At 42.4% G+C, this 20,879-nt stretch overlaps 1 protein-coding gene across 8 annotated transcripts in view; it reads left to right on the forward strand.

Annotated features, from left to right (window-relative positions):
- Positions 1-1,360: 1,360 nt before the first annotated feature.
- The window catches only part of CEP15 (centrosomal protein 15), a 28,495-nt gene continuing 8,976 nt past the window's right edge, over positions 1,361-20,879 (forward strand). For 2 of the 8 annotated variants that reach the window (XR_009557087.1, XM_035098266.2), the window contains exons 1-4: positions 1,361-1,472; positions 2,519-2,630; positions 6,175-6,263; positions 10,019-10,142. Coding sequence is in view for 7 of the 8 variants with exons in the window: in XM_035098266.2 (XP_034954157.2) it covers positions 6,211-6,263; positions 10,019-10,142 (177 nt within the window). In the remaining variant the exon portion in view is untranslated. Of the gene's footprint in view, positions 1,531-1,551; positions 1,908-2,518; positions 2,631-4,164; positions 4,204-6,174; positions 6,264-10,018; positions 10,143-20,879 lie in introns of those variants that run through there. The other 6 variants (XM_035098276.2, XM_060271296.1, XM_060271295.1 and 3 more) reach the window with 6 other exon arrangements.

The following is a 20,879-nucleotide window of genomic DNA, read 5'->3' on the forward strand; positions in this document are numbered from 1 at the left end:
GGTCTCTCAGACAGAGCAGCCACCTATAGTGACAGATCCAACTGCAGAATTTGAGCCTATTTCCCACAATGATGCTTCCAAGAGGTCATCCACCATGGATAAAAAAGTGTATGTCATCTTCAGATCCCCCCTCCATTAATCCTAACAATATTACTTCATAAGGGAGCCAGCCAAATATCAGCAGGCGGTATGCCAAAGTGCTGAGTGGCATTCCTTTCATTTCTACTTGATCAATGTGTCTTTTGTTATGGCAGTAGCTTAAACTGTGCTTTAATGAGTTATTTAAAGCTTATTTGCCATTACTGCATGAAAGCACAGTCAGGAATATTCCACCACTTTTGGCCTGGAGGCAAGAATGTCATACTGCTAAATGAGGGAAAGACATGAGAAGTCATTTCTTATTCCCCTTTATGAGCAATCACATCTCTGATAATGATAACAGATCTAACTGCAGCTAGGGATTGGTAGAGCAGCTTACAAGTCAAACCAGTAAAACAGTAGCCCAAACAGTAGCCCTGATCTGCAATGCTAGAGGTGTCCCTCTGCACAGCTCTGTCTGACTCTGTCATCGGAGGGAAAGCTCTGTGGGCAAGCTGTAGCCCAATCTGCCCACCCAAACATTGGGCAGGTGGAAGATACCACCATCACCTCCCGTGTCAGCAGTAGTCAACCTCTTCACTGCACCAGCACAGCACCACACAGTTTTCCCTCCACCCTGGCTGGCACAAGTGGAAAAGTCGTAAAAGTGGCGGTGCAAACTTTGGTCCATCATCAATCCCTGCCACTTGCTGACCAGAGTTCAGTTGACCCCTCAGCAGCATCCTTCCTATAGGGTAGTGTCAGTTGGCATGTTTAAAGTATTTAACGTGCTATAAATTGTGAACAGCAGGGGGAGAAATACCTTCCCACATCACACTGAACACAGTGGGACTTGCTCCTGACTAGACCTGCATACTGTTGCATTTGTTGCTTACTTATGAGGTTGGCAGTCTGTAAGCACAAACCTAAGTATGTCTACTCAGACATAAGTCCCAATAAGCACCTGATTAGAAGAAAATAGAGCGAGGAAAAGCAACCTCCTCCTCCTCCATCACCTCAGAGTAACCTGCCCCTCCTCCCACCTTGGTTTCCCCAACGGTTTCCTTTCCCAGAGCCGCTAACGACTTGCTCCGCCCCATTTCTTCGCCCGCTTACGACAGCGACCGCGCGCCGAACGCGGAAAGGAGAGGGCAGTTCTGTGCACTACTTGCGTAGCCACGCCCCTTTCACAGGAAGACGGCCAATCAAACGGTTTCAACCGTCGCCCTCTTTTACTGCTCCCCCTCCCGCGCTCGGTTGTTTTTTTTATGGTATCGCGATAACAGCGGAACGGTTGTTGGGCGTCTCCTAACGGCAGCAATGGACTGAGAAGAAAAGTTAAGAGAGAGGGAGAGGAAAAGATTGCGTCTAGCTTTATTGGGGTCGCGATGGAGGTAGCTTCCTTTCACCTCACAGCTCTCTTAAGGCTTTTTTTTTACGCTTCACGCTGTGGTACGGTCTCATTGCTCACTTTTGTTAGATATGTCCCCTGTTTCCTTCACTTAGTGGTACTGTCCACAAGCTCCCCCCTCCAACCTCCCATTCTTGGGTTCTTCCGCTCTGGTCCCCTCTCCCTTCCTCCTCCTCCAGCCCCCCTCCCCATTCCCTTTCTGGTTCCTCCCCCCCTCCGCTCGCATAATGGTGCATTCTCCGTCCAGGGCTTGAAAGGGCGGGAGTTGAAAGGACGGAGTTCAGATTTCTGAGGCGAGGGGTGGTGAAGGAACCAAAGCTGAAGTTCAATGGAGCAAGAATTTCAAGGAGCTCCAGGAACATGCATGCAACCAATAACTCCTGCTCAAATATCAAGGATCGTTGACCCAGCTCCCAAGGTGCATTGCCTGAGGGCTCCGACGTGCTGCATTGCAGAGATAGCCAACGTGGTGCCCTCCAGGTGTTTTGGGACTCCCAGCTCCCATCATCCTTGGCCACTAGCTGCTCTGGCCAGGGTTAGTGGGAGCTGGAGCCCCAAACATCTGGAAGGTACACATACGTACATCATATGTATGGCTTTGGTATAAATCACATTTGCATCCTGTCTGTATTTTGTGGTGGGTGTCTATAGGATTCCTAGGCCAGTCTCCCATTTGTATTTTGGTCAGACACAGACATGCTTAGCATCAGCAAGGTTGCAGCAGCATGTGTGTGTGTGTGAGGATCATAACAGCACAAGGTTGTAAATAAGCCAAAAGGCCATGCAATGTAAGAGGTTCAGGCTTGGCATCCCTGTGCAAAGCTCAGAAGTGTTGCAAGATTAGCACAGTGACTGTCCACAACAGCAGTAATGGATGGTGAACACATATTGGTAGTTTTCTTTGTCTCTATGCATATAAATGTTATATCCAGCTACTTAAGTCAAACCTTAATATATATCCTGGCTTAAGTTGGAGCGAGAACTTTGCTGGTGATATATATTACAGCTGCATTGCTCCTCTATCCTCAGTGTGAAGCAAAGTCCGGTTCTTGCCCATTGCAGTGAGAAAGAGAGAGAAGGGAGCACGAGGAGGGGCTGCGCTGGAGAAATTGCTGTTGGAATGTCTCCTTAACCAATGAAAGTGAGTGAGGTCCAAAGCCCCATTTTGACATGACTGAGAGTAGAAAAATGAACATCCACATTTCATGTGAGATAGTTCTCTAAACATCAGGGGGGGAAGTTGAATCTACAACAAAATGTTGCATTGTGGTGTGCTTTTATTTTCTCTCTCATACAACTTTTCCCTTCTCACCAAAGAAAAACAGGTCAGTCAGCATTCCATACTCAGACCTCATTTTTGGCTGCTTTGGGGTTTCTCCCTTCCCCCGGGAGTACCCCCCCATTTATTTATTTATTTATTCGTCCATTCATTTAATAAACCTTTGGGTTCCCCCAAGCCTACTTATAACTTCATCTTGTGTGTAGATTGTGCTACTTTGACTATGTAAGGAAACTAAGATCACTATTAATATATTATTTATTTATTCATTGGTTGGAATTCTGTACTGTCTTTCTGCCAAGGCATCCAATTAAAATTTAAAATATTAATGAATGGTACAAATATTCTTAACAGATATTGTGAGGCTGACTTCAGGAGCTGATGCCACCAGCTCCCTGGCCTGGATCTCCTTACTTCTGCTTTCTTTCAAGACACACAGGCCTTAATTTGTTCCAGAGAATATGGGGCTGAGGCTGTCCCAGCTGTTGATGGTTTCTTCAGCTGGTGATTATATGCTCCATGCCAACATTCTATGTTATGATCCAGTCTCATAAACTGAGGCAGAAAGGACAAGGGATCAGAAAAAGTATTCTGCTATATTCAGGCATGCTCCAGAATTACCTGGACTGCTCCAGGATTGAATGACTTGCACTGAAATAGTTTAAGTGCATTCAAGCATGTGCATGACATTAACATTGCCACACTCATGTACATACCCAAATGAACTCAACATGTTCAGGCATGCAGCAAAGTGATGTTGACATGCTTTCTTTCCTTCACCAAAGTACGTAAATTCCAAAGTAAATACAGGGGTTTTTTTATTTTAAAAATCTAATAAATGACTCTTTGTTGAGTCTGCTCTTCAGAATAGAGGCATCTCAGGTTATCTATGTTATGAAATAACACCATTAAATTAAGGCACTTAATTTTTTTAAAAAATGCACAGCATATATCTCTGAGGAACCATGCGATATTAACTGATATTCACCTGGTCCTTGTGTCACATTCAACCACAGTTTAAAACAATGCGTTTTGTGAAAGAGTTCCTGGGGTGCCCCTCCTCTGCTTCTGCCATACCACAGACAAAGCAATACAGATTCTTGTTTGTCAGAATGTACACCAATATGAATGCTCTTATCTGTGCTGCATTGATTTGATAGGAAGTACATATGAATGTGCATGCCTATCTTTTTTCAGGTGCACCTAATCATATGTAAATTCCTTTTTTAAAAAAATGCAGTTACAGTTGGATTGGGGTTCATGTCCTAAGTGTGTTTCAGATTTTCTGCAGGACTTCCATAATATTATGTCCATATATAACAAGGAGGATATCTTGCTGTGGAGGTAACATCTGTTCTTCTCTTTTTCTTTTTGCCCACCCCCAAACCTCAAAAAGGGAAGGAGAGAGAGAAAGCAGCTCCTCTAAAAATGAAAGGTGCATTTTAAAAAGTCTTGTCTATACATTATGAGAGGGCTTGAACTAAGTTACAAAAGAGCAAAGCTTGGGTTAATGCCCAGTTTCAGGTGTGTTTGTTTGTTTTTTAAAGATTCATAAGAACTATTTAAACATCCTTCCCCTAAGTGTTTTGAGTTTTAAAATCTGCTGCTACCTAAACAAGGAACACTTACTGATGTTTGCCTTTCAAACAAACAAACAAGCAAGCAAAGGCTGTATGAGTGTTCCTGCCCAGGAGTTATGTTGTGGAGGAGTGCACAGTTTTCAAAAAGGAAACATTGTAGGACAATGGTGAGAATGCTGGACTCGGATCAGAAAGGCCCAGGTTCAAATTCCTCATTTACTCAAGGACAAAGCTCTATTTCCCTGTTGTACACCATTAAATATAATGATGTGGGTGTGAGGAGAGTTGAGCACCTCATTATCATGGAAACATAGAATTGTAGAGTTGGAAGAGACTTAAGTGTCATCTACTCTAACTGCCTGCAATGCAGGAATCTCAACCAGATCATACATGACATGGCCATCCAACCTCTGGTTAAAAACATCAAAGGAATTAGAGTCTGTTCCACTAAATTGTTAATAGTAACTTGGTGCCCATTCCAACATCTGAAACATTTGTTCAACAAGTCCAGTTTTGCTGAAGTAGTTAGCAATATGTGCCTTTAACATAAATACAGTCCAGCAGTATTGTTGTTGGCATCTGCCTGTCTCAAGACAATGGCGTTTTTTCTGCGGGGGGTGAAGTCAAACTGCTGCATTAGCATCACCAAAGCGACTGGGGCACATGTCTGTGCAGTATGTATGGAGGGATTTGGCTGCCCAGCCAACAAGACACCCACCCCTCAGCCTCACAGATGTGATCCAAAGGAAAGTGATACTTTTGGCACCAGCTTGGCTGCAGCCATTGCCAGATGGAGGCATACAAGGCGTCATCCAACCATCTTAGGGACTCCACTCCGGATTTGTGTAATGTTTACTCCTTGGCCTTGTCTTCTCCCGAAGATATCACACAAGGCAGCAGGGGTTTAGGATCATATCATAGTTTTCTTTCTCCTAGCTGGGCTTCCCAGATTGACAAGCCCCATCTGTCCCTTTGCAGCATGTGCAGAAACTGTGTTTTTGACCATTGGAACTACTATTGGTCTCTTCCACCCAATCCACCAGAGCCTGTCTTTGCAAGCAGGGGAAGTCCCTAATTCACCAAGGGTTTGAGACCCATTGACTACCCTCACCTGGTTTACCTGGCCAGTCAAAGCTGTTCCAAGGGTGTGGTCGCAGTCACATGCTGACAGCTTCTAGGAGCCAACAGGTGAGAGCTGAGTGTAGGGTGGGGGCCAAAGGTGGACAAACTACCTGAAAAGGACCTTAACGTGTCCTCCACCATAGAAGCCAACCCTCCCCTAACACCCCATACACCCCGGCAGTATTATGATCCTGAGAACGTTTATGAATCAGATTTCACTTTTTAAAAGGCAGTTATGTAGCCTGTGGCGCTGTGGGTTAAACTACAGAGCCTAGGGCTTGCCGATCAGAAGGTCGGCGGTTCGAATCCCCATGACGGGGTGAGCTCCCGTTGCTCGGTCCCTGCTCCTGCCAACCTAGCAGTTCAAAAGCACGTCAAAGTGCAAGTAGATAAATAGGTACCGCTCCGGCAGGAAGGTAAACGGTGTTTCCGTGCGCTGCTCTGGTTTGCCAGAAGCAGCTTTGTCATGCTGGCCACATGACCTGGAAGCTTTACGCCAGCTCCCTCGGCCAATAAAGCGAGATGAGCGCCGCAACCCCAGAGTCGGTCACAACTGGACCTAATGGTCAGGGGTCCCTTTACCTTTATGTAGCCACTAATTCTGTGTTATATTTAGTTTAGCATTGTATTTTAATAAATTTCCCTAGAAGTATCTCTGTGTATATTTAAAGAAACAATTTTAGCTTCTTTTTCTTCATTGACAGAGTGGTAAAACTGAGGCATTAGTCATATGACTAAAGATGGCATCCTATTTAGCACAAGAAGTTCAACTTGCTAAAAGACATGAAGAAATGTAAGTATTTATTTCAGACAAAATCCTGCCTCTTAGGAATTAGGAGAAAGAAAGAAAAAGAAAAAGAAAAGTTTGACACCTGTGGCTAAGAATCTGAAATATTTTCCTAGGCTTTTTTTACATTTACTGTACAGTATACGTTACAGTACCAGTTTTTGATCTTGTTTACCAGGCTATGGGTAACTGGGCTTTTTTCTGCATGAAAGGCTTTTGCTACTATGTGAATACTCCAGGAAAAGTAACTTGTCTCTTAGACCAGTATCATTTCCCCCCCAACTGAGCTTCTTGGAAGTTGTAACAATAGAAAACTAAAAAGATTGCCTCAAGGGGGTGCTGTGATGCCAGTGCTGCTCCTCTAATGAAAAATGCTAAGTGAAACCCTGACTATTAATATTGAATACAGTATTCTACTTAAATTCTAGCTAAACCTGAGCAATTGGATTCGGCCTTCTTAAATTCAATCTGAGGCCTCATTTCAGTCCACTATTTTTCCTTCATATTGAAACTAAAATTTCAGGATATATATCACTAAAACATAAAACATTTATGTTTGAATTAATAACAGTGTTTTTATTATGCTTTGAATAATTAAGGCGAAATGTAAAATTGTGAATTGTAATCCTTTTTAAAATTGTGACCAAAAAAACCTTCCATCTTCCACCTTTCAGCTGCTCTGATGTGAATCAAAAGGTGCTGTGGGCCAAGGTGCTAGGTACAGATTATAATTATTCAGGTATGGCATTTGCTGAACTTAGGTTAAGACAATGTGTTGTTTAAGGTGACATGCCTTACTGAGGAGTTTCCCCGTTTCCAGTGTTTCTGGATCTGATGGCATCTTTATTTCAATGACTGATGCATCAGAGAGGCTGAGATAATCTGAATTGAAGTGCTTTTTAACTGATTGTGGATATACGGTTCCAAAGACATGCTTATACCATTGTTGTTTTACACAAGTACCGAACATGACAACCTGGGTGTTTGCAGCTAGTGGTGTAAATTACATTACAGGATCTGCAAATGATATTTTGTTTGATATAAGTTTCTGCTAGTCATACTGGTCTTGAAGGTAACCTGAGAAGGCAGAGCAACTGAAGATGGCAGAAACAGTTTGCTTTAAAACTTTAATACTGTATCTCCGTTTTGTTAGTAACCAACTTCTTGTTTTGAACCTCATATGTTAATTTAATGCCTATTCACTCCGCTTGGAAAGATCTTTTTGGAGCTCTTCACATTCTTGTTTTGTTTTCAGCACCCTCAATAATGTGGTGTGTCTGTAAAATTTACCAGCTCACTGCTTGCTTCTAACTTCAGATCATTTATGAACAAGCTACCAGTATAAAGCACAGTTCTCAATACTGCTCAATACTCAATACTCCTCCATTGTGAGAAATGGCAATTTATTCCTGATCTCTGCTTCCTCTTATTTAACTAGCTGTTGATCCATCCTCTTATCCTGTGACTATTAAGTTTGCAGAGGAGCCTTTCATTGATGGGCTTAATCAAAATATTATTGGAAGATTAAATATATAATGTATTCTAGATAACCCTTATATACGTGCTTTGCAACACTCTCCACGAACTCCAGAAGTCTAGTCAAGCCATTTTTTTAGAAGGCATGCTGGTTCTCCTCAACAAGACTTATTCTTCTATATGATTAATCATTTTGTCTTTAAAAAAGCAACCCCATAGAATATAGCAAAACTTCTGTTTTTTTGGTATGAGAATCACTGGCAAGCTTGACACTGTTTCATTGTGTTTCAGCAGCTGAAACGGCAGGGAGAATTTAGGAAAGGATAAAAAGTGTATAAAAGTTGTCATAAGCTTAGTACCAAAATCTGTGAAAGCTCTTATGTGCATTTTTGACTGTTGCTTCTCAGAGAGGAAAAAGCAAATCTTGCAAAGTACAACAAGGGCAATACAAATAGTGGTGGGTGTAATAAGAAGTGGAGACTTAATAGGACTAGACTGAATTAATTAAGAAAAGAAATAATCACAGAGGCAATGTTATTTGACATATGGAGTCTCAGAATGGTTTACAGGAAATTGAATATAACTGATATTTACTGATATTTTTCTACTTCAGAAGACATACTTTCTGAGCGTTAGGGCAGTGGTGGAGGGCCTGTGGATCTCGACATATCAGATTCCATAAGCTCCAGCCACCATGGCCAATGGTCAAGGATTATGGGAGGTGTTGTCCAGCAACATGTAAAGCACTACCGGTTCCAACTCCTGCTTTAGGACAGGGACCACAGCTCAGCTGTAGAGTTCATGCTTTGAATGCAGAAAATTCTAGATTCAGTCCTGGTATCAACAATTTCTACAGTGAGCAATCTAAAGCATTCCTCCCATCACCGACCTTAACCATGCATTGAGACCCCACAACCCTGTCTGCAGGCCCAGCATATAAAACAGGTAGCATTCTACCATGCAGGCCCTGAACTTGAACATGTTAGCTAGGAGTCTAAAGTTGGCTTCCAGGGCCTCATGTCAATATTTCCCAACACCCCTGGTGCCAGCATGTACCAAAACTAGTGATTGACCCTATCAGTGCATGATGTTTGCAACCTCCACACCAGGTAGGCAAACACCATACCACCATCAAGCTTCTCACCAATCCATTTCTCTCTGTTCCTGATCGTCAAATCTTCCACTACTGGTTGCTCTGTGGGAGATTATAGCCAAGGATGCAGAATTATCCTCATCCGCAGATAGGGGAAAAACAGCCAGAGCGCCTTTGATCTAAAGCAGGCATCCCCAAACTGTGGCCCTCCAGATGTTTTGGCCTACAATTCCAATGATCCCTAGCTAACAGGACCAGTGGTCAGGCTTGATGGGAATTGTAGTACAAAACATCTGGAGGGCCGCAGTTTGGGGATGCCTGATCTAAAGCCTATTGATTAGTTTGGGATGTAGAAAGAACCTTATAGTACAGTTGGAAATGAAGTGGAATGGGGGGGCTTTGTAGAAGGGAATATTTAAAAGATAATCTATTTCAGGAAAGGCATACCTGTTTATTTACAAATCTTGATTCTGAGGAAGATAAATGGATATTCCTTTAAATGACAGCCTTCCTTTTGCATATGAACATGGGCTATGTACAATGTCGTTTAGTCGTGTCCGACTCTTTGTGACCCCAAGGACCATAGCACGCCAGGCACTCCTGTCTTCCACTGCCTCCTGCATTTTGGTCAAACTCATGTTCGTAGCTTCGAGAACACTGTCCAACCATCTCGTCCTCTGTCGTCCCCTTCTCCTAGTGCCCTCAATCTTTCCCAACATCAGGGTCTTTTCCAAGGAGTCTTCTCTTCTCATGAGGTGGCCAAAGTATTGGAGCCTCAGCTTCACGATCTGTCCTTCCAGTGAGCGCTCAGGGCTGATTTCCTGAAGAATGGATAGGTTTGATCTTCTTGCACTATGTACAATAGCAGAACCCAATTAACCTGTAATACTGTTAACGGTACAGTTAGTTATTATTCCTAACTCTGCATTACACACATCTCTTTGGCGGTGTTCAGTGCTGGGTGTCTCATTTGTTCACAGAGCCTGCTTGTTGTGCAACATGGTGGTTGCTTTCTCCACAGGAGCACATCAAGTAAGGGACTTCCTGTGCTTTCCCCCCTCCTTCAGTGCACCCACGCTGTATTCAACATTATTAGAGAAAGATAATGGGTGAGGGTAAAAGGTGGCTGTTTTTCTTGCTGTTGTGCAGAAAGAATGGTCTGCCCACTTATCCGAATGTTTCCCTTTTGTAGACTGTCTCAGAGAATGGTGTTGCTTCAGCAGATGGAGAGTCATCTAGGAGACAAAGAAGCTGAGAAGACATGGCAAATACAAGAAGCTGACGTAGCTCGTAAAAGAAATGTAGCACTTTTAAATGTAAGTTTTCATCACTTTTAACCAGTAACTGAATGGTGAAATTTCCATATGACATTGAAAGGCACTGTTTTCCACTGTGTTAATTCCATTAAATTTTATTACATTTATATCCCACCTTTCCCTCCAAGGAGCTCAAGGTGGCATGCGTGGTTCTCCAGCCCAGTGACAGTGACTGCTTCAGGGTCACCCAGCATGCTTCCTGGCTGAGCATTTGAACCCTGGTCTCCCAGGTCCTAGTCATTACTCTACCTACTACACCACACCGGCTTTCAGATACTGATAAATTTGTTCAGGACCATATGCAGAAGGAAGCAGAGGTGCTTAACGCTGAAGTGTGATGAGCTATTCTTTACATTTCAGACTGCTGGGGCTTACCTTTTGAAGTCCTGAACAGTTTGGGACTCAAATACCTGCAGCAACCTGCCCAAGTCTTAAGATGTTCAGAGAAGGCTCTTCTCCATGTCCAGGGGAAGTTAATTATGTAGCAACAAATGAGAAAAAAGGCTCTTTCTCTTTAGTGGCACTTCATCTTTGGAATTTCCTCCCTGCCCCTGCTAGCAATGTTCAGTGTTGTGTCAAAACTTATTTATTTGTCCAGGCATTTTTAAGCTGATTTACTGTCCGTCTTCTCTGCTGTCTCTGTATGCTTCTGAATGTGTTGTTTTATTTACTTTTGGCATTATTTCCTGTTCTGTCTCTCCAATCCATCTGAAGCAGGAGTGGCTGTGCAGGTGCTGTGCCAGTGACTAGAAGCAGTGATTAGCTGGGTGAGGATCAGTGAACAGGATTCAGTGAACCTGAATTCTGATAAATCCATGCAGTGAGATTGGGAGAGGAGATCCTACTCATGATCTCACCAGTGAGCATGATAGGGCAGGGAGTGTCATTTATTTACTTGTTTGCTTCTTTCACAAAATTCATATACCACTAGATTGTAAGGAGAAAATATACATATCCTTTTGGTGACCAGACTGTGGTCGTGGTTCTTAAAAAAAAAAAAACCTTTGCCTGAAGCTGAAACACAGGTGGTGAATGACTAGGTTTGTCTATAACTAATGTGTGTGTTTAGGTTAATAATGCTGTTTCCAGGATGTTGGCTTTGAGTCTTCATTAAACTTAATTGATATAATCAGTAGTGTTGCAAACTCTTTTTAAAATTAACTCTCACCCCAATTATTGCAACCTTCTCTCTAGTCTTCCATTGCCCTACCTCAGTCCCTTAACCAATATCCAGTACATTCTGCAGCCAAAACTATTCACCTCTGTTGTCGCTCTGATTATATGGGCCTGTTTTTTCTCCCTTGCTTCTCCTTTGTCTCCTAGAATATGTGGTGCCGTATTGATTAATTGATTGTAAGCTTCTTAGAGCAAAAGGTCTGCCTTGTCATGCCCACATGGAACAAAATAATGCCCAAATATCTATCAAATGAAGATGTGTGAGTGGAGGCAAATGTTCAGATGTTCAGAATTCCATTTATCATCTCAACTACCCTCTCTGTTGAATATAAATGGAGAGAGAGAGAGAGAGAGAGAGAGAGAGAGAGAGAGAGAGAGAGAGAGAGAGAGAGAGAGATACAGTACCATTTTTTAATATCCTGTAATTGTTAATGCTTTTGTTTCTTGGATCTCTTACTGTTATTTTTCTTTATCCTTCCAAGATAGCTAAGACTGATCCAGAATATGGAAAAATAATTTCCGGTTTCCTGACTCTCACCCAAAGATAAAGGATACTTTAAAGTGATCTATTTGTGCTATGCTGAGAGAATCTGGTCTCAGGTTCATTTGGTTCTCAGCATAGTCCTTAGCCCTCAAATGCTTACCGGCATTTTGGTTAAGATCAGGTATTTTTGTTTCTGCCTATCAGTATGACAACTAAGGTGTTTGTGGAGGCAATGATTCTATATTGGGAAGTTGGGGGACCCTGTGAGATGCAGAGGTAGAAACCATGTGCACAGGAACACATCCCTCCCCACCAAAAAGCAGGTTCCCTGTTGACAGTGTGGTCCAAAATGTGGTCCTTCATGTTTTTCTCCTTTTGAGAACAAAGATGGAGACTAGAGTGAAACAGTCTCTGGAGTTGGATGTCACCATTTTGTTTGTTGCAAAAGTCTTCCGCTGCTTCTAGCAGCAATTTTAGCTTGCAGTGTCTGAAGCGTTTAACAGTGAGGTGCAGAAATACTGTGTGTGCTCCAGGCTATGAAGACTTATCTACTCACTCTCATACAGAACATTCTGCAAAGCTAAATCAGTCCTCTGGGCACTTCTGCAGTCCTTCCGAGGAAGGTGATATGAGCTCATGATATTTCTTTCGCACTTGCTTGCCCATTCCAGCAAAGGCTATCTCCACAAATTTTATGACAAAACATTGCTCTAGGAGTGAGCCAAGACATGAGAAATCTTACCGTCTCTTTATTGGTCTGGCTCAAATTCAGCAGGTTTGACTGTCTCTAAGGAAACCATTTCCAACTGGCTGATTTCTGACTCTTCCCTTTAGGCAAGCATAAACACAAGATTGCTTTTGGGTATAAAGTATTTTTCTTCCGTTGTGAAATAGCTTATAGTTTCTTTTTCAAATAAGAAGCTTAGCTAGTCCACTGACTGTAGCCCACCATGTATTTGTTAACCACTATGGTTATATTGGGCCTAGCAACTTTCCTAACTCCTGATGGTGATGCCCCTGATTTTGTAGGGCATTTCTTCCCCATCCCCCACTTAAAAGAAATATGTGTATGCTTTATCCCTCACAGACATACATATATATTTATTTGCAACTATGCCTTAACATTCACCTGGTTGCTCTTCTAGTGCATGTTGTGGTGTCATGTTTTGTGACAGTGTGTCTTTGTTTTACTTTTCTAGAGTCATCCCTGGGGCAGTACAGTCTCAGAAGAGTAGGGATGTGTCACCTCTTTCTTTGGGAAATGGGAAATTACTTCCCTTTGATTGCTTTGTTCTAAACATGTTATGACAGATCACCCACTCATCCACTCTGCTCTTTTTGGAGCTGAGGGTTCTGTAACCTTCTTGTGCATATTTTCAGTTCGGTGCCTATGAAATTATTTCTGTCAGGAGCAGAAAGGGAAATTTGCACATGGTGGGACTCCTAGTTCTTCACAAGAACTGGCATCTGGCTACATTTTGATAGAATGAGCAGTTTAGAGCTTGGAGAAGTCCCAATATGATGTTTTTAAAGGAAAAATAGGGGAAGGGGAAGGTTTGTTTGGGGCGGGGAAGGGTTGCCATGGCCGACCATCTGTGGCAGACCATATCACATAAAGCTAAGTATATCAGATGCACAAAGACATCATAAAACGGTGACCACTCACCTCCATGTGTACCAATACCCTGTTTTCCGAAAATAAGACATACCCATAAAATAAGCCGTAGCAGGATTTCTAAGCATTTGAGCAATATAAGTCATACCCCGAAAATAAGACATAGTAATAGGCGCAGTTCTGGAGGGCGCCAAGGAAGAGGCGAGGCTGGACGAGTAATTAAAAAATAAGACATCCCCTGAAAATAAGCCATAGTGTGTCTTCTTGAGGAAAAATAAATATAAGACAGTGTCTTATTTTCAGGAAAACACGGTTTTCCCTGTTTCCGCCCTATGGGTAGATTAGGATATCTAATCAACAATGTGAAGCAAGGGCCAATGATGAAATTGCTGCTCTGTGATGAATACCTGGTTGATTCTATAGCTCAGGCACGTCCAACAGGTAGATTGTGATCTACCAGTAGATCACTGGATGTCTGTGGTAGATCACTGCTAGATCACTGGCACCCCTAAAAAAAGCTCACCCAAAATTTTCCTCCTCCATAAAAAAAGTTGAACTATGACCTGAAGCCCTAAACAAAAATGGGCCTCCCTCCCTCCTAAAAGAAGCTCAACAGCTTTGACCTGAACCCCCCAAAAGGGGGTAGATCACTCCCAGTTTTTAACTCTGTGAGTAGATCAGAGTCTCTTGGGAGTTGGCCACCCCTGCTATAGCTTATATATTTTGCATTCCACATTGGTGAAGAAAGAACACACTTAATCCAACTTGCTGAAACCATGCACATATTTCAAAAAAAGTTTTACATATAACATTTCCTATGTAACTGACTTTTTGGGGGACGGTGATAGTCATACTCAGAGTAGACCCATTGAAATAAATGGACGTGTTCATTAATTTTGGTGGGTTTACTTTGAATATGATTTAGTTGAATATCACCATATATATGTATTTTTAGCCACCAGGTATACAGTTGAAAACAATTGCTTGCAGTGAGATGATAATATAAGTCTGTTGATACCTGTAGGTAAAATATTATAAGCTCTTTTAAGTTAGTGCAGAATATTCGCTGTTTACTATCACAGTGCGCTGAATAATTTCTCTCAAGTGTCAAAAATGTTAGAACATTTGAGGAAGGAATAAAAGCATATGTATGACCATCAAAACAAATTGTCTGGCAGGAAAATGCAACTTTAGTGAGTTTAGATGTATTAATTTTATTCTGGCTTTAACAGGCATGCAGCACTGCAGATGCTTTCTGATAACAAAATAAAACAGGAACGAGATCCATGCAGAATATTATATTAGAACCTTGAAAATAAGGTTCAGATTTATGTGCCAACTTTTAAAAATTATTCCCGATAGCAGGCATTGTACATTTCACAGTTACCATGTGGAGAGTTGTTAATTTGGCTTTCTCAGAAATACACCGATGCCATGATGAGGTGTCATTGTATTTGCCTGCATTCAAGTGAAATTGAGTAAAATTACTTCTGTTATGCTTTTAGCTATGAAATGAGTTATTACTGCTCTCTTGGTTACAACTAGAATTTTGTACTTCCAAAACAGAAATGACTGAAACACAGGTATAAAAAATTTTATTAAAGGGAGGAGAATTTAAGAACTGAAATAAATTGATTCTTTGACATTCAAAGGCATTTGGGCTGCAATCCTATGTACACATATTTGAGAGTGGGTCACTAGGACCTGTTTCTACTTAAGGATCGAGCAGTTAATCCAGTATTTCTGAATGCTAGGATAATACTTCCCTCTCGGCTAAGTTTAGCCGAGATCTTTAAAGCTAAATCTAAAGTTGCCTGGTTTATTCAATGGTGGCTATCTAGTCTTTTATATATTGTATGTGTTTGTATTATCAATGTAATTGGATGGCTTTGTATGATTTTATAATGTTACTGTTTTAACGTATGCCAATAAAGGCTAGTAGTAGTAGTAGTAGTACTTCCTTCTCACACACAATTTATTAAGATGGGTACTACTAGATTAAAATGAAAATTATTGTGAAATAATTATAAATACCAAACTGATTAACTCCCCCCACAGCCAGGAAATACATCTATGACTGACAAAAGAGCAGCAAGTAAGTGTCTGGTATTATATTGCTGTAGAAATTAGGCAATCGGTCAGATGTGCTCTCAAAGCTTACCATATTCTCTTTAAAATTTGGAATGAGAAGTAGTATTGTAGATTTTGAATGTGGAATTTGTATTTTATTTCTTCTTTTGCTTCCTCCGTGTTAGGGTATGTAAGCCACTTAGAGACTTCTGCTGAAATACCAAGTGGTATATAAATGAACTAAACAAATAAAAATAAAAATATATAAATAAGACACAGGAGAGTGGTATCACTTACAAAGCTCTTGAACACCATAAGCATCAACCGTATCTGAAGAATTGTGCATGCACACGAAAGCTCATACCTATGACAAACTTAGTTGGTCTCTAAGGTGCTACTGGAAGGAATTTTTATTTTTATTTTTTGTTTCTCTCAGCCTAGCCTACCTCACAGGGTTGTCATAAGTATAAAATGGGATGCAAATCCCCTAGAAGATGTGTGAGAAACAGATATGATAAGTAAAGTAAGCTTTTAGAAGTATAGGCAGTGCTGAATCTTTTCTGAAGGTATTTTGAAGCACTGTTACTGGAACAGGATTGTAGATTTGTAGTATTTTCCATTACCACCTGAAGCTAGTGGTATTTAGTAGACTTCCAAGGGGTTGTATGTGGCCTTTACTTGTCACCTTCTCTGTTCCCTTTACTCCCAGCTGCCTTTTGAAACTTTTAAAAACCCAAAATGTTTTATATCGCAGTATCCAAAAAAACTGCACTTGATATGCCAGAGGCTTATTATATTACCGCTGACTTTTAAAATATTGAAAAGGTTTGCCAAAAGCAAACCCTGTTGCCAAACCTTAAAGGGAAAAGACACATACAAAAGACATGGTTCCCTTTAGCTATCAACAGCATGCAATGGTGCCATCTAATCTTTCAGAGACATCATCCCACCCTCCAAGGCACATTTCAGCTCCCAGCAACAAATTCTGTCAGTTCCTGTCATTAAATCAGTGTTCTGGATGACAATAGACTTCAAAATATGCTAAAACTGGATAGGAGCAACAAAAAGACACATCTGGTATGTAGGCTGTGCCAAAGTGCCCTTCTCAACTAAAATCAAGCGAGCCAGAGCTATTTTCTCTTGCCCCAAAGTACTTTACTTTCCTACCATCATATATTTGAAACAAAGTAGCCCCTGAAATGATTTTGGACAGGATTGCGTAATGCTGTGGAAATCTTCCGAAGAGCAGTGCTGTGGAGTGGAGCATGCTGCAGTAAGAATACTTTGCCATACAACACCCTAGAAGACCAGGGTTAAATGGAGTCTGAGGTGTCTTGCTATCATGACAGTTGATCTCTTCAGGCCAAGGAGAAAACGTTTTGATAGGTGTCGTAAGAGTCTGCATTTCATGGTGCATCTGTTCTGTCATTTAATCTCTGGAGCTGTTAGTCCGACATTGTGAACCACCCCTTTTAGCAAAATCAGGGTCTTGCACTTCTATAAATGCAAGAGTGTGGGAAGGAGGAAAGGTTATCTTGCCACTTCCTCCCCTGTCTCATCATGTTCACAATCGCTCACTTCGTCATTCCTTTTCCATTGCTGCCGGCAATAAATTGAGTCTAGATCTCACAAACCCCTGTTTAGGCTGCTTTTAATTTAACGGTGATATTCCAAGTGGCTACTCCGCTCCTGGCGAGCATCTCTTTGTTTTGATCCCGTTGCACCAGGATCCCTATTCTTCTGAGCTGCCATGTTTTGGGAATGGTGGGAAGTCCCTTTGGGGAATTTCCTCCTTTTTTAAACTTAATTTTTTTAAAAAAATGCCTTACTCTTCACACTCACTCTCTGCTCCCGACGATGCCATCTGCTATGCTCTCTCCTTCCATCTCTGTTCAGCACTGGCTCCTTCACACCCCACTCCCACGCCCCTTCCCATCTCTCTTAATTTGCCCAAAAGGCCTGCGCTTGATCTCTTTAATGTTTGTGTATGAAAGCCCACAAAAAAGAGGGGGGGCATCACAGCTTCGAAGAGGTGCTTCCCCCTCCCGCCCCCAGATTGAGTCTAGTTCTCTGTGAACCCAACACATGGAAAGTGGAAGCCCATGTGCAAATTTCCTAAGAAAAGCTAATAGAGGTGAGTTTTCATTGGAGTTTGAATGTCTGGTGAACAGCTTGCTGCCTTTCTACATCTTTGTGCACATGTTATGCATGCATATTAGCAAGTCATCTTTGTCTTGAGCAGGGAAGAGCTTCAACAAAATTGCTGTCTGTCTTTGTAGCTCCGTTACTTTGTGGCTTTCTTTTGGAAAGAATATTGGCTTCATCACACGCGCGCAGCAAATGCTTTCACTCCAAATGGTGAATCATCTTAACTGTAAATTACCCCCAGCACATAAAGTTCAAATCATGCAGTCAGCGCTCTCAGTAAAAAGTACCTCAGTAATAAAAACAGCTCTCAAAGTCTGAAGGGTGTTTGTCAGGGTACAGCTGATTCATTTAAAATCTCTGTCATGTTGCATACCTTATTCTTCGAAGTTCCTTCCTTGAAGGATTTGTCTTCACTTTCTAAGACAACCACATTTGAGAGATTTAGATGTTTCCAGGGAGGTAGGGATGCAGCATTGCTGGGTATAACGTATTTTTGAACGCCCATTGCCACGAGAGAGAGCTATCTCATATGCAGTAAAAAAGGAGGTAGGAAATGAAACGGCCCATGAGTACCAGGAAGAGCTATGGACGATCTGAGGAACATTCATCCTCGGGTCACCCACAGCAGAGATACTTTCCAGCCAACATACAGGTGCACATTTGTGTCTTGAGACTTGTAAAGAGCTTTTGGAGCTTTGACTCCTTTTGGTCATTAGTTGACTCTCACGCACCTGTGATCAAGAGACAAAGGAAACTATTTAAGAACAAGAGCAGATTCAAGGAGCTGGAATGGAAGAAGCTGGTTTCAGTGGTGAAACGTGTCAAGAAATCTAATACCCCAACTCTACATATATATATATATATATATTTAATAAAAGTTTGCTAGCCACAAAATGCTGGTTCAATAATGAAGACTTAATTCTGGGATTTCTTTTTACTTCCCCCAAATCCCTTGAAAATAATAAAAGTTGTACATATAAAAGGGGCCCGCGCGGAGCACTGGAATGTCTGTCTGCATTGGTGGCATATCCACAGTGCTAGTATAACAACAGTTGTGATATTGTTCTGGCTGCGCACCCATTCTTAAGCACTTAACATTCACTGGATCAGCAGAGCCTTCAATTCCAATAAAATTGTAGCTTATTGGATAAACTGTTTTGATAGTTGTTGTTTCTTCTTGCTCAGTCACTCATGAACCTCTCTCCTGTGCAGTGTCTTCCTCTTGTTGATATAATAGTTTTGTTGAAGGATGTGAAACAGCTGGTCCCTGTATGCAAAGCCTTTCCAGAATGGGAAAATCAGTTGCTGGAGTACAGCAAAAAAAAAAAAGAAGCTTTTCATAAGATTATTGGAACTAACACACCAGTAAAGATATTCATCCAAATTGTTGCTTTTTGGACTTTGTATATTTTCTCAAAACTTTGCAATTTCTGCGAAGCGTCTTGCTTACCAAGTATAATAAAATCAGACATTGGTCAGACTGAGTTTTGCCAAAATCAAAGAAGCTACAGTGGTACCTCTAGTTCTGGAGGTCCATTCTTAACCTGAAATTGTTCTTAACTAGAGGCGTGCTTTCGCTAATGGGGCCTCTTGCTGCTGCTGCGCTGCCAGCACACAATTTCCGTTCTCATCCTGGGGCAAAGTTCTCAACTCAAAGTAACTCTTCCAGGTTAGCAGAGTTTGTAATCTGAAGCGTTTGTAACCTGAGGAGTTTGTAACTTGAGGTACCACTGTATTTAGTTGGAGACCTAGTGAGGCAAATTTATCCTTTGGGGCAGGGATACACTAACAGAGTGTATCCTCTCTTGTGAGTCCCTCTCATGCATCCCTGTCTTTCTGGAGATGTCAGTCCTTATGCACAGTGGTCCTAAGCATTTTAGGATTTTAAAGGTGTTAACTAGAATCTTGAATTAAACTTGGAAACAGGGTCGTCTCAAGCAGGTTGGGGGCCTGGCGCCGGGCGCACGGAGATTGCTCCGGCGCCCCCGCCCTGGTGGGTGGGAGCAGCACGCAGCGCCCGCTTGCCCGCCCCACGCCACCAAGACTACCCCCAGAGCCGGGCCTGCTTGGAAACATACAGGAAGCTAATGGTGCTGATATAGAAAGAATAGGTTAAGGTAAAGGTACCCCTGACCATTAAGTCCAGTCGTGGACGACTCTGGGGTTGTGGCGCTCATCTCGCTTTACTGGCCGAGGGAGCCAGTGTTTGTCCGCAGACAGCTTCCAGGTCATGTGGCCAGCATGACAAAGCCGCTTCTGGCGAACCAGAGCAGCACACGGAAATGCCGTTTGCCTTCCCGCCAAAGCGGTACCTATTTATCTACTTGCATTTTGACGTGATTTTGAACTGCTAGGTGGTCAGGAGCTGAGACTGAACAACAGGAGCTCACCCCGTCGCGGGGATTCGAACCGCCGACCTTCTGATTGGCAAGCCCTAGGCTCTGTGGTTTAACCCACAGCGCCACCCGCATCCCCCATAGAAAGAATATTATGCTATAAAAAGCCCTTTTTCTTTCTTTCTTTGTCTTCTTTTTAGATTGTATATGACTTGGGACAGTGATCTGTGATTTCTTTATGCCTCTTCTGTTAAGGCACCATGTACATTGATATCACTTATTGTCAGGATGCTGTCAGAGACTCCCAACTGGTTGCCCAGGAAAGTATAAAGACAAGAAAAGGTTTCTTACCATCCTATTTTATTTCAGTCTTTGCAGAGACAGGTGAAGTGAATCTCCGCCCCACCCCCCGTCTCTCCCACTTCCTCATTCGTCATTCTCATCGTCTTCTCTATGGGTGCTGCTACATGCCCCCGGTCTTTGAGCTCTTTGCTCTCCTACTTTTAAGGCTCGCTGGGTTCTGGGAGATGGAGGGTCTGGAATGCTTTCTAATGACGTGTCAACTGGGTGTTGTTCCGGTTGTCCCATGATTTCCCAGCTTTCCCTCTCATCTGCCTCTGAGCTGTGACCTCTGTCAAACCCCTGTTGTAAGTCTATACTGTCTTCCTCTTCCTCTTCCCTGGAAGGGTCAGGATGAGGAGGCGGTCTCCAACATTCCTCCTCTGCTCAGTCCCTGACACTTGTTGTTGTGCCATGGCGGGGGGGGGGGCAGCTCAGAGACTAGGGATGGCGGGGGGGGCAGCTCAGAGACTAGGGATGGCAGCAGTAGCTGCCCGGAGGACTGCCAGGGAGAGGGGGAAGTAGAGGAGGCTGAAGGAACACTCCACAAGGGAGGGTGTTCAAAAAGG

This window comes from Zootoca vivipara, chromosome 2, assembly GCF_963506605.1.
Source record: "Zootoca vivipara chromosome 2, rZooViv1.1, whole genome shotgun sequence".
Taxonomy (NCBI): Eukaryota; Metazoa; Chordata; class Lepidosauria; order Squamata; family Lacertidae; genus Zootoca; species Zootoca vivipara.